This window comes from Rhipicephalus sanguineus, chromosome 3 (genome assembly GCF_013339695.2).
Source record: "Rhipicephalus sanguineus isolate Rsan-2018 chromosome 3, BIME_Rsan_1.4, whole genome shotgun sequence".
Classification (NCBI taxonomy): Eukaryota; Metazoa; Arthropoda; class Arachnida; order Ixodida; family Ixodidae; genus Rhipicephalus; species Rhipicephalus sanguineus.
Window position 1 is genome coordinate 108,408,714 of NC_051178.1, and position 24,724 is coordinate 108,433,437.

The following is a 24,724-nucleotide window of genomic DNA, read 5'->3' on the forward strand; positions in this document are numbered from 1 at the left end:
GCAAAGAGGTTTCTCGTCGCCTGCGACCAGCAACGCTCAACTCCGCAACATCTAGCTGCTTTTGTTTCTACAAAGCGGTGTGCGCTTGAGCACAGCCCCGCACAACGAGGCGGCAGCGATCGGCGGCGGAGCACGTTCAGGTTGTCTCCTATGAAAAGCGTGCAGTAGGCTTAACCCTTTGAGGGTAGAATTTTTCGCGAAATCCAGTCCAGAAATGTGTAATATTTTTATTGCGGAAATAAATTCTTCAGACTATTTAAGAAAAAAATTGTCTAAAATGTTTTTCTTGACCTTAACGTTACAAAAAAATCCTTTTCGTGGTTACATACCCATGGTTTATTCGTAGTAAAATCAAGCAAAATTCTAAAAAAAATCTTAAAACAGTTTTATATAAATAAAAATTGTGCATTGTATTAAACATAGCTCACAGACATACAAAAATAAGCGCACCAGAGTACTTTTCCGGTGAAAAATCTTCGTATTCTAACACTAAATCTTTTCAGCGTGTGATAGTCTTTGAAGTATGGCTCGCCGCGCACACTTTTAAGATGTCGCTCCTTGAAGTCGTCAGAGTCTGAACTCGTCAAAAAATCCTCGTCTGACGAACTGAAATCCAATGAATCAGATTCCGATTCAGCACTTGGGGAATAGTCTGCATCGGAAGAATCGCTGCTCGAGTCACCGGCAGCAGAGCAACCGGCGCGTGCTTCCATAGTGTAAGCGAACTACGTCAGTGAGCGCACGGAAGAAAGCTCTATGGTTGTGCGTCTGTCCGGAAAACAAAACGAGTGAAAAAGCTACAGTAATCCTTCGTCTTATTGCCAACAAGATGTAGTTAGTTTTTTCGAGACCCCAAAACAGGAAATGCAATCACGGCGGCGTCGTTTGTATAATTTATCGCCGCACGGAAACAGATGTAATCGCGCCCCGGGGAGCAATAAACAATTGAGTAACAAGCGGTCACCCTTTGAGAGATTAGAAACCAAACAGCCATCAGCTTTGTGGGTGCAAGAAGCAAAAACCACCCAAAGGACGAAACCGAAACCAGCTGGACCGCGTGCACGCGTTGTGATGCGTAACTGAAAGCCAGCGCACTGCTTTGGAAAGCAAAAAAAAAGACTGAGAGACATCGGCGCATTAAAAAAATTCCACGTATTCCCGAAGTGTGGCAGCACATTCCAAACAAGAGAAATGATCGAAGAAGGCGTGCGTTTGAAACCAACCACTCCGCGGGTGCGCTTGGTTGCGCAAGCGATAGCCGGTGCGCCGTTTTGCGAAGCATAAAAGAAGCAACAACGGAGAGAGATCGGTGCATGAAAAAGTCCATGTATTCCCGAAGCATGGCAGCACATGCAAAGCAAGAGAAATGATGGGAAAAGGTGCGTACTTTAAACCAACTGCACCGTGAACGCTCTCGGATGGGCAAGTGATAGCCAGCACGCCGTTTTGGGAAGCAAAAAAAATACAGCGGAGAGACATCTGCGCATAAAAAAAAAATTCCTCGTATTCCCGAAGTGTGGCAGCACAGGCCAATCAAGAGAAAAGATCGAAAAAGGCGCGCGTTTTAAAAATAAACGCTATGCCGTACATGTACAATGAAAACCCTTTGGTAGCAGGAAGCGTCTGCCGTACATGTACGGCGAAAACCCTCAAAGGGTTAAAGTAGTGCTGCGCCGCACACATGCCCGAGCAGATATCTGAAGATACTTATTGTGATAAGGTCGTTGGCGATAAGTCATGCTGGCGCGTTCGTCGGTGGCCACCGCCTCACCCGATGCTTACCTGGAAAGGAGTCACCGCAACCGTGCGGAAGTCAGAATTGGTGATCGACCAATCTCCACACTTCTCGAAAAGACTGTAAACCTTTGGCGGCACATTGTGGCGTCGAGAAGTTCAGCGGCGCTGTAAAATTTTATGGCACAAAATGTTTCGCGGTACGCAGGGTACGCACTAACCGGTAGGCATAGGATGAAGCACTACGGCTTAAGTGGTCAGTGAATGCATTGGGCTCTATGAGACTCGGTTGGGGATTCGTCGCAACTACCATGCTCACTAGCACTTTGGCAGCAGAGACTGACGTTGAAGGGTTGTGGATAGGAGGCCCCATGACTGCAGTGGGTTCTCTCCACTTGTGAACCATGAGGAAGTGCCGGTAGTTAGCACGTTCGTTTCACCTGCAATAGATTCGAAAGCATATCATATAACACCGAATCATAATGTAGTCTACTATCAAACCTCATTATTACGTACCCGTTGTAAGTGTATGAACGGTTAAAACATTGCGTCGAATCCCCGAACAAGTCTTGTAGAGATCATTGCATTCGCTGACCCCTCAAGCAGTAGTGGTTCATCCTATGCCTACTGGTTAGTGTGTACCACAATAACTTTGTGTCATAAATGTTCGCAGCGTCGTTAAACTTGCAGATGCCAAAATATGCCGCCAAAGGTCTTCCATCTTTTCTAGAATTGCAGAGATTGGTCGATCAGTGATCTAAACTTCTGTGCAATTGTGGTGACACCTTTGTGGATAAGCAAAGCGTGATGGTGGCCGTCGACGAACGTGCCAGTATGGCTTATCGCGGGCAACCCTATCACTTTCAGCCATCTGCTCGGGCACATGTGTGGCATAGCGCTGCTTTAAGGGGGACACGGGTTGTGGAGACGAAAAAAATCGCGAAAAAACTCGTTTTTTTTTTTATTGCGTTTTTGAAATCTACAGCAACTAGTGCACCTATACTGTGAATTTCAAGCCGATAATATCGGTATTTTAGCCGCAAAGACCTTCTATAGAGCGCGTCCTAGCTAAAATTGAGCCGAAATCAACGCTGAAATCACCCATTTTCGGCAACGCGCCCCTGCTCTTCCATGCGTGCTAGCGCGGCCATCTTGCTCTCATTTGAGAGAGCAGTCTTCCGCCTTCAAATTCCCGCCAGAATGGGCCCGGTTCAGCCATTGGCAGCTTAGAAAATGCGCAGCAAAAAAAAAGGCATCATGGCGCCCTCCTATTCGCTACTTCGTGCACGTGACTTGAGCTTGCCTCCCTATTGGTGTGGAGTCCCACGGCTATCGTCTGCTCCGCGCTTTGAGGCGCGCATGGACGCACGCCATTTTGCCTCTGTGTTAGCTGTGCGAGCGACGAATTCTTTCACGATGTCAAATCCTGAGCGGAAATTCCGCACGCGGCACAAGTTTGGTGCGAAAAAGGTGCGACGGACGCTAGTCGCGAATTTCACGAGACGCTCCATGATACCGCAAAACCCCCAAGACTCTACGCTCTCTGCGTCCGATGGCAAAGTCGTCGATGCTACCACGGAAGAAGGCCTAGCGTCTGCGTCGGCTGTCGCGGAGCCTGTGCAAGGTCCGTCAGCCGCCGACCCTTCGAGCAGCGGTCGCGTGCGTCAGGATACGCTCTATCGGCAACGATCCGATTTGGAAGAGGAGCAAGCGAAAGCCGAAAAGAAGCTATCGGAGTTGTCGTCCGCTGCAGCGGCGGAGCGAAAACGCGTATTCGTGGGCGACTGTGCCGACGACGCAGCTCGCCCGCCTGATAAAACCACGTTCACAATTATAGATTTGGACACAATGAACAGCGCGTTGTTGGCCTTTGCTAAGTGCAAGGCATGCAACGGAGAACTTCAAATCGTCCGAGACGACCGGGAATTCGGACTCGCCGTGAAGTTGCGTATCGTGTGTTCAACCTGTGGTGAGACTGCGTCGTTGTGGAGCTCGCCGCGCGTTTGCAGTGATGAACGCATGAAACCTCACTGTGAACGTTTTGGCCGCGCGTGCCATGCAGGCAACGGGGAACAGACAGACCGCGCTCAATGATGTGTTCTCGTTGATGGGCATCAGCCGTCGGGGTCTGCACACAAAAACGTGGCAGCACTACGTGAAGACGGAGTTGGCACCCGCGGCCGATCGCGCTGCACGTAATTTGACGAGCGACTGCGCGCGGTCGGTTCGCGAACTTTACGCCGAACTCAATATAGGCCACACCAGGAACATCGCGGTGTCATATGATGGGACATGGATGACCCGCGGTCATTCATCACATATCGGTGTCGGCACCGTAATAGAGTTGTTCAGCGGGCTGGTGCTTGACTTTGTTGTTTTGAGCAACTTTTGTGCTGGGTGCGAGTCGGGCCCAAAGGAAGGTGACCCTTCTTATGTAGCGTGGAAGAAAGATCACCAGTGCCAAAAAAACACTGAGAAGAAGGCTGAGGAATTGGAGGTTGAGGCTGCCCTCATCCTCTTCAGGAGGTCTCTTGAGCGGCACAACCTGCGCTACACCACGGTGCTTTGCGACGGGGACAGCCGCAGTTACCTTGCGCTACAAGAAGATAAGGTGTATGGGTATTAGAGCTGTGCACGGGCCGTATTTCCGAGCCCGAGCCCGGCCAAGGCCCGCTGACTTTGTCGAAGGCCCGCCAGAGCCCGACGGCAAAGCGCTGCGAGCCCGCCCGGCCCGGCCCGACGTACGAAAACACAATCCCGGGCCCGGCCCGGCTTTTTGAAGGTTCGTGCGAAAACAAAACATCGTTTTCCGGTAATTTGGCATTTTATTGAGCATATCAAATATGATCAAACGACACACTATACGAACAGTCTCTAATAGAGACTGTTCGCGGCACTTTTGCTATACAAGTAGACGGCCTCATGCCAGCAACAATGGAGTTCGCTCGCCAAAGCCGTCACGGGTATGGGGTATGCCCATGCAAGTGTCAGCTTGCACGAAGGCGATCTGCGTCGGGTCGCTCGTCGCTGTCGCGTGCATTTTCACTCATATGGGATTTGGCCTTAAATCTAACGCGAACAGTCGCGTGGCGCTGTCACTAGCTCAGGTGGTGTTACTTCTGTTTGTCGGAGTGCAACAGAGGCAGTGCTTTGCCTGCTCCCCATTTGTTTAAAGTAGCGAATGGAAAGGAAAAGCGGTAAAGGGCGGTCGTGGAAAAGGCGCTGTATGCGTGCTTGAAAACAATTCCCGCTCATTCTCTATATTTCGGGCTTGAGTCGGGCTTCGCGCCGGGCCCGAGCCCGGCCCGTGCCCGAGGTGAAAATACGTCGGCCTGCCCGAGCCCGGCCCGCGGGCCGGGTCGGGCTCGGGCTTTCGGGCTACCCGGAGCCCGTGCACACCTCTAATGGGTATATCCCAGTGGAAAAAGAGGACTGCGTTAATCATGTCCAGAAGCGCATGGGCACTGCTTTGCGCAACTTGATTGCCAAGCACAGAGGCCCTGGCCTTGAAAGTCTTGGGGGAAAGGGCCGCTTGACAGATCTGATCTCCAAGCTGAGCGATTATTATGGGTGGGCTCTCAAGACCCACAGTGGTGATGTTGATGCTATGCACACAGCAGTGATGGCCACCTATCATCACATCACGTCCAATGATGATGTGGCAAACCACACTCTTTGCCCAGCTGGCCCAAACTCCTGGTGCAAACAAAATGCGGCAAAGGCCAAGGGTGAGCCCATTCCCAGACATCGTCGAAAGCTGCCTCCGCATGTCTGCCAAGCCTTACTTCCCATTTATCAGCGCTTGTCAGACAAAAAGCTGTTGCAACGATGCCAGCGTGGGAAAACCCAAAACAACAATGAATGCCTGCATTCAATGATCTGGGCCCTGGCACCAAAGGAGCGACATGCTTCCCTATTCACAGTGGAGGCAGCTGTGGCAGAAGCAGTGCTCAAGTTCAACGCAGGCAATGAAAGGGCATCAGAAGATATCATGAAAGAGCTGAGCCTAAACGCCAGCTGGCAAAGCCGCAGCCGCATGGCTGAAAAAGATCGACGGCGCACGGCAGCATCAGCCAAGAAGCGAGAAACAACTGAAGACTTGCACCGGTCACTGAAAAAGCGCCACACAGGGGCTAATAATCAAAAGGACTATATGCCTGGTGCATACTGAGCTGTTTCAAGAGCAGTTATGTAAATATAACGAGTCTTTTTTGTTTTTCTCAGTTTTCTCAAAACGTGTTTTTTGGTCACTTTACTAGTTTGTCGAGGTGATATCTCAAGATCTAGAACAGCTAGAGCAATAATTTTTTTTTTAACCGAAGCCCAATCTGTGTACTACAAAGTGCTGAGAGCAGAATTTCCATTTCCTGCACACATAAATTTAAAAGTTATTAAATTTATTTGTGTGTCATAGCCATGGCATAGACACTGAACTTTCATCATCTGCAGAATCGCTAATTGTGCTTTGATTTGAAATCTGCTTGCAGCGTTGCACTTATTGCTAATTGCACTATCTAGCTATGCAATAATAATCAGTTTTTGATAAGCGCTTTCTTTCCTATTGTCTCCGAAAACAATAGAATGGCAGCTTCGTGTATCTTCTGAATTAATTGACCTACAAGAAAACTTTTTGCATATTTGGAATCAGCAGAAAAAAACTACATAAGCATGCATATTTTCATCAAGTTTCGTCAAAAGATGCAGAAAATATCTCCACACACCATGTCCCCCCTTAAGCCTACTGCACACTTTTGATAGGCGACAACCCGAGCGCGCTGGGCTGCTGATCACTGTCGCCTCGTTGTGCGGGATGACGTTCAAGTGCGCGCCGCTTTGTAGAAACGAAAGCGGCTTACTGTTGCTGAGTTGAGCATCGCAGGCGCCAAGAAATCTCTCTGCATTGACCATGTAACGCCAAGCGCGCGCGTACGGTACAGCAAGCGTAGCGCTGTTGTAACTATACTGCACGCTTTTTATTAGGCAGCCACCCAAATGTGCCTTTGTCCACTACCAGGACCGCTTGGGCATCGCGGAGATGCGGAGTGCATATTGCTTGCAGAAAGCTCGTCGTTGCTGCGTTCACCCAACTAGCAAAATTGCTGCATCTGTGCATGGTCTGGAGTGGAGTGGGTGTGAATATCACTCACATGGCAAACACACGCGTACCTTACAGCAAACTGCCCGTAGTGACGGTGTGAGCCGAGTAGGCGACGTGCTGCACGCAACAAGCCAGGGACGGTCGGCTCCACGCGGCTGTACCATGTTTCAGTGAAACTGTTAGTTTTCGCTTAGTGGCGGATTGCAATGCAGACACCTGCACATGTATTATGGAAAGCCGATACTGTCCACTTTGTCACTATGTAGGCTGCTGCGTATCGTGGACCCTGCAATAGTTTGGATACGCTCCTTCGCGTCTCCACCACTACGCGCTATCGGACAGTGGTGTGAGAGAGCCAGAATCTTTTCTGCACTTTGGCAAAAAGAAAAAAGGTGTTGTGGTGGGCACTTGAGGCATTGTATTTATTTCTTTGTTGGCAGCAATGGTGCACGTCAGGAGATGCAAATTTGTACTTGCTGGTTAATGCGTACCACCGTTTAGTACATAGTTATGTTGCGTTCCCGTCGGGTACGTATTCATGAGATTTCACTGTACAGTCAAATCCCGCTACAATGAACTTGACGGGACGCGCAAAAAAGTTCGTTGTCACGGAAATTTGTTGCAGCGAAATTTCATCTATAGACCACAAAAGTTAGGAAGATCTGATGATCATGACTCGTTCTTTGGTCCCGGCAAGCGTATGCATTGTCCTTTGCATTTAACTCTCGCTAACTGGGAATGTATTTTCTCGCGTATAACACGCACAAAATATACAGAAAATTTAGTGCAAAACTCGGGGTGCGGGTTATACGTGAATTTCGGGGCGCAAGTTGGCTTCACGGTAATGCAAGGAAGGCAGCTTTGCATCAATACGAGAGTTATACACGTGGGTTATACACGAGCAAATACTATATGCAGGCTACCCTGGAAGCATGCTGAGCGCGTAGCGGCGCGGAGGAGCGTGCCAAAGTTTGCTAGAGGCTAACTGAAAACGAAGTGCCGAAGCTCCGCGCTACCACAGTCATAAGAGAGAGAAAGGAAAGTCTAAACACTTCGTGCCGTTTTACGACTTTACTGCCTTTAATCTTTCTTCCGGTGTGTTAGCTGCGTACTTCAGCATATTCGCTATCGATGATCGCGACGATAGCGACTGCGGTTTTCTGCACAGTGCTTGTGGCAAACGGTAGTTCCGTTTTCGATCTGTGCGTGCTGGCCGTGCACGCATGCCTTCAGAACTGCGTCGTTGCTATCTGTGATCGCGTCTACCGCAGTTTTGACCGCAGCATTGCTTTGAGTCGGTGCGCGTACGTTGGATGCGCGCGTACTTTTGTGGTCGCCCATGATCGCGTCGACACGACCACATTTGTGTTAGCAGCGGTTGCAGCAGAATGTAGTTACGCTTAGACTAGGTGCACGCGCCGGCCGCGCGTGTGGCTTCAAAACGCCGTGGATGCCATTCACGATCGCAGGGCTTGTGACGACGAACAGTAGTTTTGTCTTGAGTGCTACGTCAAAACAATGGCGGGAGTTCTTGAACGATTCTTCCACGGCCCGCACGCGCATCAAACCCGCCGGCAGCATCATGGCGGGTGGACGATCTGTCGCCGAGCATCTCAGTGGCGAATAATTTACCGGGATGTGCGGGGGGTGGCAGAAAGCACGTCTCTGATAAAGACACGGGCCTTGCAATGCAGCCGCACGGCTCTGGCAACAAGAAATGGTCGAGTTTCTAGCGTAATTTCGCGGCAATCCTAGGCAAGCTCCTTTTCCTTATGTGGTGGCGCTCGCGAAAACTTCGTTCAAGCGGAAATACCCAGAAAAAGTATTCGTTGTGACGAGACATTTTTCACATTGTTTTCTATGGGCGGCTCACGGGAAATCGAAAATTATTCATTGTGGTGGAAATTTCAATGTAGCGGTATTCGTTATAGCGGGATTCGACTGTATATGTATGTCATAGACCTTGCAGAATGTTTTTAAGTTTTATCACCAAAGTCACTTGTTATTGTACCCTTGAGATTCTACTTGGTAGAATTACCTTTCTTAATGGCTGTTGCACTTTGTGTCTGTGATGCCACTGGTCTTGAACTGTGCCCCCCCTTCTTGTGTCTCAACAGTCTGCACGATGGCAGCGCCCTTCATTTGGAGCGTGTGATCACCATCAAGGGCAAGCCAGAAGGCGTGTGCCGTGCGGAGCAGTTGGTGAGCGCCAAGCTGCGCCAGTCGTACGAGAGCGACTTGGCGGCGTTGGCGCCACAGAGCCTCATGTTCCCCGGGCTGCACCCGATGGCCATGATGTCGGCCTACCCACCACCCCCGCCCCCGCATGGACCCCCCGCACGGCCGCCCCACTACCGGGGTGGAGGCGGAGGCGGCCCCTACCCGCACCCGCCCGCCGTTGGAGGGGGCTACATGGGAGGAGCCGTACACGGTCCCATGGGGGGTTACATGTCTCCCAGCCACGGTGGGGTGGAGAGGGAGCTGGTCTGCCTGTACATCCCAAACACTGCCGTGGGCGCCATCATCGGCACGGGTGGAAGCAGCATCAGAGACATGATCATGCTCTCGGGGGCCTCCATCAAGGTGGGTTGAACTCTATCATAGATCACCAATGTGTGATGGTGATCTAGTCTCCTTTTAATATTGTCCTGTCTCTGTTACGTTCAGGTTGCTCAACCGAACAAGGACGACCCTGCTGATGCTCACGAGAGAAAGGTCACGATTGTTGGAACTCCTGAGTGCCAGTGGAGGGTAAGAGACATCCAGCATGCATTGCTATACATCTCAGACCACTTATAACGTAACCGCTTACAGTGCAGTACCGGCTATAATGCGGTTTTTTCTGACTCCCGTTTACCCTCCCATAGAACTCCATGTATACGCATACCGCTTATTGTGCAGTCCCCCGAGATGAAAGACCGGTTATAATGCGGCTGCCGGAACGTTCTCAGAGCTGCGAGGGAGCGAGCGTGCTTCTCAGCGGAGATGCGCCGGCAGGGGAGAGAGCGGCGACGGCTTTACGAAGAAGGAGGGGACGCGGAACGAACGAACAAGGAGCGTGGGGAGAAAAAAAAAGGGATGGCGGTGGGAGGCAGCAGCCCGGCGCGGGTGCGTGGTACGAGGAGGGGGAGTGGTTGCGTGGCCGACGGAGAAGCCTTTGCCCCCTTGACATGCGCGCTTTGCCCGGCCGCATGACATGCGTGCTCCGCTACGTACGGGCGCCTGCTTCCGCATCAAGAGCGCGTTACCGCTACTTGTCTCCATCGAGAAAATAGTTGCTCCGTCGTAGAGCGCAGATATCGCGTGTGCAACCTCAATTCCCCCGCAAGTAACAATGCTTTGAGACGCGATTGAGCTTTCGCCTTTGCCACCAACAGGCGGACTTACAAGCTTGAGAGACTATTTCAGGATAGTTGCCGCGACTGTTCTCCCAACCGCAAACCGAAACTGCATTTCACGCATGATGCCCTCGGTTTAGCTCGCAAGTGCAATCTCTTCTACGCCCGATCTCCGTGTTGTCTACGCCCGATCTCCGTGTGTGAAGGAGGGAGTTGCACTTATATCTGACCAACTGACGTTATTGAATAAACTGCTCATATATTTAATCCCAGAAATGTTTGCAATAAGTGTGCCAATTTTCACCAAAACTTACGAAGGAATAAGAAAGTTGGTACTGAATGCCACGTCCCCTACCTTAATTTTATTCAGAAGGTCACTGGAAAGAACGACCTCCAACACACATCCATTGTTTGTGATGGAGACAGTGATACTTCCCTGACTCTTTCTGAAGAAAAAACATAGATTTATTCCATTGGCTAAAGAAGACTGCATAAATCATGTCAAAAAGAGGATGGGTACAGTTCTGCCAACACCTGTATCAAGAAGCAAAAAAGATCAATCACTTGGAGGATGGGCCGGCCTGACTCAAGACCTGATTAATTTAAAAGACTGACTAGTTATTATGGTATGGCTATCTATGACAACATTGACGTTGATGACATGCAAAAGGCCATAATGGCAACCTTCTATCATGTCACCTCGAGAGATGAAGAGCCGCACCTTGAATTCTGCCCACTTGGGTGCCTGAGCTGGTGCAAGTACAGTGCAGACCACTTATAACGTAACCGCATATAATGCAGGACCGGTTATAATGCGGTCTTTTTGGACTCCCGTTTACCCTCCCATAGAACCGCATGTATACGCATACCGCTTATTGTGCAGTCCCCCAAGATGAAATACCGTTTATAATGCGGTTGCGGGAAAATATTTCTGACAAACGCGGTAGCGAGTGCGGTTCTCAAAGGAGGTACGCCGCTGGGGAGGGAGCGACGAGGTCTTTACAAAGGGCAAGGGCACGCACAGTGAACGAACGAGGGGCGGAGGGAGGAAAAAGACCGTGGCAGCGCTGTGCGGGCTCGCCGAGTGGGGAAGGATGGTGGTTGCCTAGGCAACGGAGTAGCCTTTGCACTGGCAGCGGCAAGGTTCCGCGGTCGCTTGCCGGCAGCGCGTTCAGCGTGGAACGTACAATCGCGTCCTCATCAAGTGCGCTTTAAAGTAAGATTCCTGTCGGGAGAAGCATCGTCGTTATCACAGTTGCTACAGATATCGCGTTTGCTACCTCGTCCGCAAATTGAAAAGTTTTACGGCTTCATGACGCGAGCTTTCGCCTTTTCTGCCAGTACGCGGACTTAAACAAGCTTGGCGGGCTTTTGTCGCCGTTGATCTCCCGGCCACGAACGCAAACTTCGTATCACGCGCGCTGTTCTTGGGTTAGTGCTTGAGTGCGATCTTTCCGATGTCCGATCTTCATGTTGTCTTGGACAAACTTCCCGCGACAACATGCTGAACCGTAGGCTAGGCCTAATCAGCGTTGGTTGCTTTTCGGTAGCGGTCGCGGGCGATAAAAGTTGCGGTTTGGTGCGGAATCAACGAAACTTTTTGCGATGGCTGCACTTGAAGGGAAGGGAATCATATCGTTAATGAAAACGAGGGCATGGTTGGCACATGCAACTCTCGAATGGTGGTTCCGGATTCGATTGCAATGTCTTGGACACCGCGTGCGCGCCCGTGAAGTCGAACGATCGGTACTGCTCAGCACGTGAAATTTCGGTCGCGATTCGACATGGTTTCTGTGTAATACGCATACCTCGAGGTGGCCTGAAACGTAGTCGGCGAATTTCCGCGATGGCACTTTGTTTTGTTTGCTTTTTTTGCCCGTATTCATTTCGTTGGCAATGCGGGTCTTTGGCGGTTAATTTTTGAACATTCGGAGATTTAAGTGGTTGTAAGCGCCCCAAATCGCATATGTCGATTATCGGACACGCAAGCCTACACGCTCAACACGTTTTGTGCAACTGCAGCCTTTGAAGAAGGTTGTTTTGGTTACAGTGCGGATATTCGCGACTCCGGCGACTTACGTTATAAGCGGTCTATACTGTACCGTGCTGCAAGAGCTGAAGGCAAGGCTCCACCACCACACACGTATAAATTGGCAGCACTGCATTGCTGCCAGTCTACTAAAACCTGACCACCCTCAGCTGCTCGGCTGTTGCCAAAAAGAAAAAACTCAAAATGTGGCCGAGAGTTTTCATTTGGTAGTTTGGTCAATTCTACCAGAAGAGCTATACGCTTCACTGATTGCCGCCGAAACAGCGGTCAATGAAGCGGTCTGCAAGTATAATACTGGCACTCTCCATGCTTAGAGAGAGTTTTGTGCATCACTTGGCCCAAAGCTTGGAAAGCACTCCATTCAAAGAGCTGCAGAGAAGGATGCCATACGGGAAAAAAAAGGCATCAAAAGTGCACCAAAGCAAGCACCAAATGCTCAAGACACCTCGCATCACTAAGGATACCAAAAACTACGATCCTGGTTCATTCTAGATCACTGGACGCAAGGTGAAACTTCGAGAGCCATTTTCTCAAAAGTGCCTTTTTGCCTGCCTGCCAAGTTTGTGCAGCCATTTTCTTCGTAACCGTTTGGCTCCGTTTCTTTTGTCATGTTTCTTAGACTACAGTGCATGCCGTGACATTCTTTCTTTCTCACTTTGACGCTTTGTAATTTTACGATGTGACTGCTCGTACACCCCAAGAGTGTGCCTGATTTGAAGGTATAAAAAAGAATCGCAATGCAAGAATATTTTTGCAAAAAAATAAAGCAAGAATGTCACGACACTCAGCGTGCATTTAGCTATGCAACAAATATTCACCTAGCCTTCTAGCCCTTTTTTTAAACTCTCCAGCCATTGCGTGGAGTGCAAAGGAATGCAAGAAGCAAAAGTTTAATTGAAGAAAAATTTCTGAAGGCATCACTCTGAAACTTTTTGGGAGCATCAGGGAGACATGCTGAATATTTGTGCCAATTTTCATCAACATCTGTTAAGTTATAAGAAAGTTGTTTTCCAAAGCCACGTCCCCCCTTAATTATTCAGGTGTCTGAATGCAAGTGCAACTTGCTTCTCCAATGTACTCCAGAATATGAAATCAGCTGCTCCAGACTGCCCCCAGACGCAAAATTACCTGCTCCAAAGTGCTCCAATATGAAAACTTTTACTGCTTCAAAGTGCTCCAATATGAAAATTTTGCTGCTCCGGAAACTGCTCCAAATCAGAAGTGCTTGGTAGCATCACTGCAAATCACATCAAAAAGGAATAAGCATGTGTGGCAATATTCATTGGCAGGTCAATTTTACTTTGTTAAACTGTGGTTTCAAATGCATGCACCTCTATGGGCTTTTCGGGAGAAACTTTATTTACTTTGTTATATCCCGTCTTAGCATAACGAGGTACGAGTCTAATTGAAACTTTCTCATTTCCGCGCTGTTACACATTTGTTTTGTACCGTATTTACTCGATTCTACCGCGCCCTCGATTGTAACGCGCACCCGTTTTCCGCGACCAAAAAAAAAAAAAAAAGTAATACATCGATTGTAACGCGCACCCATTTTTAGTGAGAGAAAAGAACAAAAAAAGTCCGTAGGAGTCAAACTTCGCACATTCAGAAGAACAAGCATTTGGGTTTTAAAGAACTAAAGTTTCAAAAAAGTAAAACACAAAGTCAAAAAGCGGGCCTTGCCGCTAAAACTGTCACCACTACGGCGGCGATACGAGTCGCGTAATGGATCAGTCCTCGTCGCTGTTAACGCTCTTCGATTTCGGGAAACCGGCCCTGCTTTGGTCCATTGAAACCTTTTCGTGAAGCTTTGCTGTAAAAAATCTGCTTCTGTTTGCGCCAGTCTCGCACGCACGTTTCGGGAACGACCGCGATGCGTCCCGATTTCCGTCCGTCTCTCTGCACATGTAATAACTATTCTTTTAAATGCGGCATCGTGGTACACTCGTCGAGTATTTGGAGTCCGCACTTCCATGCCATCGATGCGAACGCAGAACGGGATGACAATCTCCTCAGCACACGTAGGAACTTACGAACTGAAAAAATGGCAGAAATCGTAGGAGGCGGCCATTTTGAAATGTCGATGGCAATACGATAACCGAGTTTTTTTTTTTTTTTTCGGTACTCGATTCTAACGCGCATGCGATTTTTGGACTCGTTTTTCCGGAAAAAAGGTGCGCGTTAGATTTGAGTAAATACGGTACTTTGCGGACATAGTGGCCACTAAGCAATCTAAACGCCATGTATTCTAGAACTTCCTGTTAAGCAAGTTGCTGCATACAATCAAACCCGGATATATCAAACTCGCAAAAAAACTCCTGTCAGTTCGATATAGGGCATAATTCGATATAAGCCTGCTAAAGAATTGGACGTCATAAATTCACATACCATTCATAAAAGTACTTTATTGACGAAGCTAGCTTAGTTGCGCTTGAAATAGTCTTCCATTTTTTTCTGTTTGAGCAACTTCGCTGCCTGCAACAGCACGCATTTCTCAACATGGTCTAAAGAGTGGAGCAGGCGAGGCCGCAACCCTCCGCATTCGTGCAGAAGCGCCGGACAAGTGCGGGAGCACCAATCACCTCTGAGAATGTGGGTAAAGGATCGTCGTTGCTTTGGTCATTGTGCCCACTTTCACTTGTACTCGGTAGGATGTTGGCAATGTAGTCTTCGTTTTCGAGCTCACCCGTGGTCGCCACATCATCTGCACTCACAAACTCGTCAGGCGCCACAGGCACCGGGTCTTTTGTCCACTTTATCCCTAATCTCCACCTTATTCTTCAAGATGGTGCTGGGAGTGCTCCTCGGAATCTTGCACGCTGCTGCGACGTCCGACTTCTCACCACGTTCGACTCGATTTATAATTTCAAGCTTCACAGCGAAAGGCAAATTCTGCCGCTTCACGCTAGCCATCACGGCACAGGCGCATGGTGCAAAGCACAACGAACGAGAAATGCAGGGAGATAACTCGCACGACGAGAGTACAAGAGGCCCTGATTGGCCGTCTCAACAAGCGCTGCGGGCGAGTCAGGATCGTTTTTTTGCAGGGGGGTGGCGGCAGCTTGATTGATGTGGCACAGTCACGGTAGGGAGAGTGGGTCATGCGCCGCCGGGTTAAACCATTTTTGGAGTGAGCAGTGGGGAAAAGCGCCAGTTTCCCCGCCGCTGCGAGGGAAAGCCAACTTCCGGGGGCACTTTTGCCCCGCTCAACGTTCAATATATCGAGAGTCGCCGCTACTCTTGTTCATGTAACCGTAATTTTCGCTATATATTCTCACTGTAACTATACCGTGTTCAGAAGTTGTTCGATATACATGATAATTCTATGTAAACTGGTTTGATATAGTCGGGTTCGACTGTATCTATGTCAGGAAACAAAAATTAGAACCTGGGAAGTCTGAAAACGTTCAGACCCCGATAATCAGTGAAATGGAATTCGTAATAATTATATCAGCAATATCAGAAGATAATGGCGCTCTAGTCATGTTAAAGACTACTTGGGAAACAGTTCATGCAGATTAGAATTACAAAAAAAAAATTAAAAATTATCGGTTTCATCGCAAGGACAAAGCAATGAATGCGATAGCAACAAATTGTAATTTTATACGTAGTGAGCCTGGCAGCTATCTCTTTTGGATCCGATCTCTCGTAACTCTACAAAACGCTGGTGTAAGAGAATACGGCCGCACCCGTGACAGATGCTCTTTTGACACAGTCTCTTCGCGTTGAGAGTGCAACACGTACAAGAGTATACGAACCGGGCACTGATGCTTGCCAATATAGCATGCGCGCCAGTGATCGCGACCGCGCCCCTACAATCAAAGTTCACACTTGCTGCTCGAGCGAGTTTTGCTGCTCCAAAAATTGCTTCCAATTCAGTTTCAGCTGTGTCTTCCCTGCACTCTGCCATACTAATCTCCTGTATGCAGAGACAGCTCTGAGCAAATGTGAAGCTCAGGGCCCGTATTCTCAAACGATCGCAAAAGGCCATAGTATCGCGTTTGGTGACGTAGAATTTGATGCGTTCAATAAGTAAAAAAAAGACTTGCCTGTGACGTCATTGTTGCAACTGACCGTTGGTAGTACGAATGTCTCACAACACAGGAGTGAGCGCACCGTACGAGCGCAGAGCAACCAGAGTGCTGCGTTTTCGAGCGTGTGCTGCTGCTTCTACGCAGTGGCCAGGCTTGGCCTGCTTGGCTGTGGCTGCTTGAAGTATAAGACGTGTTGAAAGTGCTTTCAACGTTTTTTTTTGTTCGATTATTTAATGCACAGTATAATATTTAAAGAATGCAACTTTGCGTGAAACGTATTTTCGTTGAGAGTTAAACACGGCGTACTCGGAGAGTTCAGCTGTAGCGTGCTGCCGCAGCGACATCGTCTCAAGATCTCAACATGTTGCCGGCTTGCGATAAGCCACGCGAGCAACGCACGGTTCATGCTCCTGGGACGTTCAAACCACGAAAAAACACGCGCTGGCAAAGAACGAGTGCTGATAACACCCCAAGGTAATGCTCGATGAAAGCTTCAGCGTGAAAAATGCTGCGTATATCCACCGAGGATTGAATACTAGAAGCTACAGCCTACGTCACTGAAATGCTAGACTTCACCACGAACCGACGGTTTACGGTGCCTTCGTTTATTGCAAATATGTCGAGAGCACCGTCGATCACCATGACGTAAAGTTGACGTCGGCGGAATTACCAGACGGCGCCCTAACTTTTCCGGTTTGCTCATTAGCCAATCAGCGCGCACCAAAGGCAATACTTTTGCGATTGTCGCCTTTTGAGAATACGGGCCCAGCAAATGCTGATATGTTATTTTGATATTAAAGGGATACTGAACAAAATTTTCGCCGCCGAGATAAATGGCCCACTTGAAAGATTGGGTGCTGAAATTTGTTGAAACAACCTTCATTTCAGCCAGAGACTAGCAGAAAATAATGACTTTAATGCATTTTTCGCAAGTTGGCGCGTCTAGCGGCCGCGCCGCGATCTAGAGAGAGGAAATGACGCGAAACTCGGTGGATACTGACTCGCCAACCGTACTCGCTGCAAAATCGCTTACCAATAGACCTCTACCAGCCTACGTCACTCACTCCCCGTGACGTCAGGTCACGTGACTTCTTGGCGCACGTGCAACGGCGGGTGGTTGGCTAAACACTCCCGCTGCCGGCTCAGCGTGGTACAGTCGCACGGTGTTTGGCGCACGTTCTTTTTCTTTCTTTTGAACCTTTTTCTTAATCTTTCGGTTCCAAGATTATTTGTGGTATAAGTCAAAGAACATATAAATGTGTCGTTGACTGCGTGACGAAAAATTTGCCACGCTGCTGGCTGTTTAACTTGGAGAAGTGAACCCACGTGGTGGTCTGTGCGAGAAACAGCGATATCGTCTTCGAAAATGTGCCTCGTTTACTGTGCCGTGTAGTGTGCGTTTAAACGCAGCGACGATATCGGTTCACAGTTGCGGACGTTGAAAGTGACAATATTGTGTGTGGTGTGTGCTGTGTGAATAACGATGCATCTTGTTTGCGAAAACATTGGCACGCGTTGTATCTAACAGGGCAATTTGCAGTGACCGGTTGTCGATGGAACATCAGGATTGAACATTTTATTTGACGCGATGATCTGCGAGTGCGTACATCTCAGTGTTTGTGCTGGGTGCACAAAACAACAGACAAAAAAAAGTGCATGATGTCCGGACTGAAAGGTGAGACTACGCATGAGCTACCAGTGTATTTTAGCATTGCCGAACATGCACGTACGGTTTACCACGGCGAATATCCAGAACCATACGCGTATCGCATTTTATTGGAGATGTACGCCTTAATGGAAACAGTGGAGATTCTTGTTTGTCATATTCTAGTTAGCTTATCCTTACGGCTCGATATCTATGAAGTGACATTCCGAGTTTGTGTACCAAGTCTAACACTTTCGTGACCGCGGAAAAATCGGTTGTTTTTGGTTAGTCTAGGAAATATTTTTTTCCTGCCAAAGAATTATAATTGATGCTAAAGTGAAGGGTACGAAATGATGGAGGAAGAGTTGGTCTTTCTAACAGTATTAGTTTCAAACAACAGTTTTATTTCTAATAACTTAAAAAAATTATCAAACAAAGAAAAATGCATCAAAAAGAAAGAAAGATTCATAAAAACATCGATGCTACTCTGCAAAGGTTAAACATTAAAAAAAATCGAAATATACGTTTTGAACGCAAAGCCCTCGTAGAATAATAGTGGAAATATAAGTTCTGTAAGTACAAAGATTATTTACATAAATACAAGAATATAGGCACTAGTACCTATCATGCCACCGCGCGATGCAGGTTCTCGACGCGGTGAAACAAAGGCTGGCTGCGCATGTTTCGGGAAAAAAAATTTTTTTTTTTCTGTTCAGCTTTCCTAACATAGCTTGCAGTTCTGGTATTTTTCAATTTTCCTGTATGTTTGTTGAAATGAACAGTGTAGCCTGCTCCAAATCTGCAAAAATCGATAATTGTACTCTCATTTGACCTCTTTCTCGCTCATATACTGCCGAATACCATACCGACCTTCACATTTCACTATTTTCTCATTCACTGAAAGGTTCCGACGAGGTTAAAAGATAGCGTAGAAAAATCGTTCATGTGTTGCAATAGAGAGGACACGTGAAGATTCTCGTGGGATGAGACGGTCGTCGTCTTCAGATCAGACACACTCAAGAAGCCTTGAACCTTTTCCGTGGCATCACTGACGATAGACGAAGGCCTGGAAATACGTGTCGTCGACCCCAACACCAATGCAAGCGCGGGACTTCAACGATTAACATGTACACATGGAGTGAGACGAACTTGCTCATTTTCTCTTCAGTAACCTCCCTCCGTGGATCCGTCCCTCTCACTGTATGTTGGCTTTTCGAAAGTATGCATCCACGCATACTTATCTGTGTGGTTGCATGTCTCTCTGACAACTTCTGCGGTAAAAAACAACGCGAAGACGCTGCCGCGCAGCACACCGGAGCTCCGCGCCGTCTTCGCGAAGAGAACTACACTCTTTCTGCAGCCGGTGCCAAATGCTCCCGCCCGAATGAAGTTAACACCTTGCAGATAAGAGCTGTTAAGGTTAGAACACACCGGATACGTTTACATCGACGCGCGGCAGTGATAAAACGACCTGAGGAGAAGACGAAACTTACCGGCGGATAGCTGCTGATGTTCCGGGGAGGTTTGACGCACTTTCGCCGTCCGTACGACTTCGCCTGGCGAATCGAAGTCGTCTTTCGTGTCTCTGCTGCTGCCATCATCCAGAGATTCCCGCTCATGTTAATCGGAATCCGTCGAAATTCGCCGTTTCCGAGGAGCACCCGCGAGCGGCGTCGACGCGAAGTCTGATACAACGAGCGCTCACCTACCCGACTGCGAACGAGCTTTAAAAATCTCCCCGCGGTGGAAAAAACAAACTCGCAAACAAAACTGATAAAAAACATGTTATTTTATGCTTTGTATTGCGTTAGCTGTCCAGAACCGCTCAGAGAGTGCCAAAACTTGATCTTGAAGTCATCGATAACATACTATCGATGGGAATAGGCGCGGTTACGAAAGTGCTAAAGGAGGGGAGTAAGTATAGAAACACGTTGTAGGCATCAGATACAGCGAAGTAACCGCGCAAGAGATTATTTATATAACTAAATTATTGTGTTTAACATATCAAAATTGCTCAGTGGATTATGAAGAACGCCGTAGGGGAAAGCTTTGCCTTAATTTTCACGGCGATTTGTTAACCGAACGCAGGCTAATGAGTGTTTCCTTCGTTTTTTTTTTTTTTTGCTTTCATTCATCTCTGATCAGAAATTTGCGCCGTGAGTGAGAATCTAATCCGTGACCTCGCGCACAGTAACCGCCAATGCTGTACACCATTTAAAACTGCAGTGCACATTTCGCGCCGGAAATTGAGTACGTTCACATCCATGCCATGCTAATATTTCCAAACACCAGTCGTCGTGAAAGTGTACAACGTTCGCTTTCGAGGAGCATGAGATTTTTTTATGGCTGTCATCCACGACGAGCAAATCATATGTTGACCTAACAGAATCGTTCATTGCAGGATGTAACTCTTCCTTCTAACAGCTGTGAGTTCAGAAAATGGCAATTTGCAAAAACTTCTATCGAAGTAAAGCAGACACACGCAGTGCTGCTATGCAGAGATATCCCGGCGGCGGAACTTTCTTGCCAACCAGCACCTGCTCCGAAGGCGGGACGCCCGAAGGCGGGACCGAAGGCGGGCGGGACACTGCCAGTGACGTCACACTGTTTGCAAACAGGGAGAGGTCTATCGAATCGCAAGGCACCACCCACTGCCGCGCGTCTCTCTCAAAACGTGTTCTCACGGTCGGGAAGGTGTTCTTGAGAGGAGGGGTGGAGAAAGGGAAGTGGCAGGGCAGGAAGAGAGCGTGCCGGTTGCCCCCCTCTTGCTAGAGCATTCGACGTCACGGCCGTCGACAAGCGCACTGCGTGCAGCCGCCGCGCTCTCACAATCCACTAAAAATACGGCCAACTGCTCGAAATTACGTGAAATAAACGCTGTTTATAGGAACAGTCGTGTCGTCCGAGTCGAATGCAAGTGTTTTCGTAGCTTTCTGAAATTTTTGTTCAGTATCCCTTTAAACTCAGTTTTTTCATGGTGCACCTAGACGGACACTAGTTTGACGTCTGGCTTGACGTCTGGCTGCAGTACTAATTCTGGTGACTTCATGCGGCAGTCTGGCTAGTTGTGATGACGTCAGGTATAAAAACTTCCAGGATGGCCGCCTGTACGTTGCCAACGAAGCCACGGTGCGGAACGGCCGTGGAAATGTCACTATATTGTGCGAGCACGTGACCGGAAGCTCATACTGTGTTGTGATGTCGCGGTACAGTAGGAACCGAAACTAGCTTTTAAAAGACATACTGTAATTACTTCTTCAGGGTGCATTTGCGCTTAGCACTACCTTTTTCTAGGCTCTTGAGGGCTTGGCCTTTCATTTGACACAAAAAAACAACTGAAAATTTTCGTGTCAGTACTCCTTTAAGACAAATCCTTAATTTACGTGCTAAGAATTGGCACACATAGAATGCAACTCGAGATGTTTGAAAAGTGATCATTGACATCAGTGTGGTGGTATTTCCGCCTGTAGAATACTCTATGCATTTCCGCTGCTGCTGCAGGTTTTTTCTTCAATGTTTTGTCTTTTTCTGATGCAGGCACAAAGCATGATCTTCAACAAAGTTTGCTACGAAGGCTGTATGGGCAATCCAGATGGCACCTTGAGGGTAGAGATTTTCGTACCTTCCAACCAGGTTGGCCGCATCATTGGCAAAGGTGGACAAACGGTAAGTTACCAGTGACTCTCGGATTCAAGCTGCTCTTTTCGGTGTGGAGTCTTCAAAGTATGCATATACTTAGCCTTGTGTAATTATGATTTTGCCTTGACGCGTTAGTGAAAATGACATGGTAAAAAAAAAACGAAAAAATTATAACGCTTTTGGGATCTGTGCTTTGCAACGTGTTTGATGGGTGTCGCTTATGTCGCTGGATTACCTTCAGTCTGCTTCTGCATGAGCACTTACAAGTAGGGGCGTGCGAATATTCAAAATTTCGAATACGAAGCAAATATTTTTTTTTATTTGAAGCATTTTTTATTTGACAAATGCATATTCGGATTTTCCCAAATATGCAGTTCAGGAATTGAATATTCGGGCAAATTCGAATAGTCGAACAAGGGATGACTTAGAAATGTACACGTGCCTGTTTTTAAAGCAATGCATTGCTAATGCGCACTCGTTGGGTTATGTAGTATTTCGCGGTTACTGCATACTACTGTTCAGTGCATAGTTACGCTGCATTCCCTGCATTTGAAGTTTCACTGTAGTCACCGATAACTAATGTGCGCACGACTTCCTTGCTCTATTTCAGTCTTATGTCATGCACACCCAGGCGACAGGAGGGGTTTCTTTGTCAAGCTTTATTCCGCAGCTCTCTTATACAGCACATTCTACAATCAGATACGATACAGTTACAGTCAAGAATGTAACCTAAACAAAATGTCTAGATGCTTCGAAAACGAAAATGCAATGTGCAAACATCCATCGCATTGCATAAGGGATTTATTATTATTATTTTTTTTTCAGTTTCAGACGTGTTGCTAGAGTGCGTATAAAGTTCTCACATTGTGAACGTGTTGAGTGCTTAATTTTTCTGTGTGATAACGTTTAATTTTAGTCAGCTACAACTTACGAAGTCCGGAGAGGCCCCACCCAGACGACAGAGGCACAGCAGTTGATCGCCTCTGCGACTAATAAAAAGTGTCCTGCTGATGCACTCTGTAGTGTTCTCTGAAGGCACTTCAGACTGACATCTAGCCACCCGGCTCACGATGTCAGTCTGAAGCACATGCCCATTGGTGCAGGCTTGTGCGCATCCGCCTTTCAGGATGAAATGCCATGGACTTCTCAAGTTGTATCCAACTATAGTACGCTACGAAAGGTATCTTCAATCACAATGCGTTGCACCCTAAGGGCATACAGTTTCATTAACTTGTAACTTTGTGGCCTTTGTGTCAAGTAAACTTCACCTACCCTTATCATAACATGCGAAGATTGTGGATTGATTAGTGGTTTGTTCATTGCACGGGTTTTGTGTGCAACAGGTCCGGGAGCTTCAGCGGCTGACCCGTGCACTCATCAAGCTGCCCGAAGAGAGCCAGAACGCCAACACTGAGGAGACGCCAGTGCATATTCTGGGCGACTTCTTCAGCACCCATGTGAGCATGCTAATTTTTCTCGCCTGCTTTGTCAGGAACAGGCCAGGGAGATAGCGGTGAAGCTGATGGCACAACCTACCATGACTGTGCATACAGTAAAAGCTTGTTAATTGGTGAAAATGTAATTTAGACTCGTCCGGTGGTCCTGGCAAGCGTATACATACCGTATTTACTCGCATAATTTGCGCACTTTTTTTTCGTGAATTTGGAGCTCCAAAAAGGGGGTGCGCAAATTACGCGGAGATTTCACGAGCACATCTGAAATAACGCACAATATATAGTCCTAACACGCGCGATATAATACATTAAAGAAGAAAATAAATTATAGCACAAACGAAGGGTTTTTAACAGAATTAGCACGTACTTTAATTAACCAGCCAGATTCGGTCATACATGGTCTAGTCAGAATCACTGGTTGAGAAGTCCGACTGAGAATCATCGCCGCGGCCGCTGTCCCCGCCCTCCCAAAGCGCGCTGTCCTTGGTTCCGTCGAGTGCGTTGAGGCGTCTTCTTGAAGCTCTTCGCGACAATGCTGGGAGTAACAAGGTGCCACGGCACGGCGATACCGGTGGGCCTAAGCTCTCGCACATATTTGAAAAGGTATTCTTCAATGGCAGGAAACTTTCTATGCTTCGGTCGATCCTCGGAACGGTCTCCTTCCCGGTCTTGTATTAAAAAGCGAACTCTTCTGCGGCACGGTTCCCGTTTCCTTAGGCAAATTCTATAACAGTGAGCTTGAATTTTGCCGAATAGTTATTGTAGCCCAGCGCAAGAGAACAGTGAAAACGCAACGACGCAACTGGCTGATCGCGAAACCTAAACTTCCGAAATCAACGAAGGCTGCGTCGCAGCGCGGACGCAGAGGAGGAGGGTCAGCGAGGGGAAATGTTGGCGCGACTGGCCCTCGCACGCCTCCGATGCAGAAAGTAGTCCGTGCCGTGTCGCGTGCATGCATTCTCACGGCGAGAGAACGCTCGAACAGTTCCGACAACCCGTGAACAGGTTTGGGTGTTCGGGTACGGTTGGTACGGTCTCGGCGGTTTCCGGAGAATAGAACGAAGTAATCGGAAGAAGGGACTTCGCACTCGCTGCCTGTCTTGCGTATGACTGCGCTTGCCTGCTCGGTGAGGGCCGCGGGGGCGCGGCCGTTCAAAGTTTCCCCGTGCTCGCGGCCGGCGAGCTGGCTCGAGCGGGGCGGGGAGCGCAAAATATGCGAGTAAATATTTTTTTTTAGCAAAGCTGGCTAAATATTAGGGGTGCGCAAATTATGCGAGGGCGCAAATTATGCGGGTAAATACGGTAATTTAAATGGCGTTGTGCTGCCAAACAGAGGGTGCGGGTTTTATTTTTCACCATGGCATTTTGATTGGCACAAAATGAAGTCACACAGTGTGCTTAGATTTTGGTGCTTATTAGAGACCCTCAGGTGGCCAAAATCGATGTGGAGTCTAGCGTGATCCAGTGTTCCTTCTTCTCATCCTTACCAGTTTTCCAAGTCGTCAAATGACCTTAGTTTATTGCCTCACGAATTGATTGCTGCAAAAATTTCTTGAATTTGCCAAGAATGCGTGCTTAGAGCACTTTCTCTGTTCTCTTGTCCCAACGAACACGCTGGAAGCTACATAGGGAGGGATGGCACGGGGGAAAGAAGTTATCTCAGTGTACGTAATGACCTTGAGCATGCATGATAAGACACTATTGCTCTCTCCCGTTGAGATTCCTGCGCGGG

At 48.1% G+C, this 24,724-nt stretch overlaps 1 protein-coding gene across 1 annotated transcript in view; it reads left to right on the forward strand.

Moving 5' to 3' along the window:
* The window catches only part of LOC119386915 (insulin-like growth factor 2 mRNA-binding protein 1), a 64,634-nt gene that overhangs the window by 19,804 nt on the left and 20,106 nt on the right, over positions 1-24,724 (forward strand). Inside the window, exons 10-13 of the mRNA XM_037654202.1 lie at positions 8,950-9,415; positions 9,500-9,583; positions 21,437-21,565; positions 22,882-22,995. Coding sequence (XP_037510130.1) covers positions 8,950-9,415; positions 9,500-9,583; positions 21,437-21,565; positions 22,882-22,995 — 793 coding nt within the window. The remainder of the gene's footprint in view (positions 1-8,949; positions 9,416-9,499; positions 9,584-21,436; positions 21,566-22,881; positions 22,996-24,724) is intronic.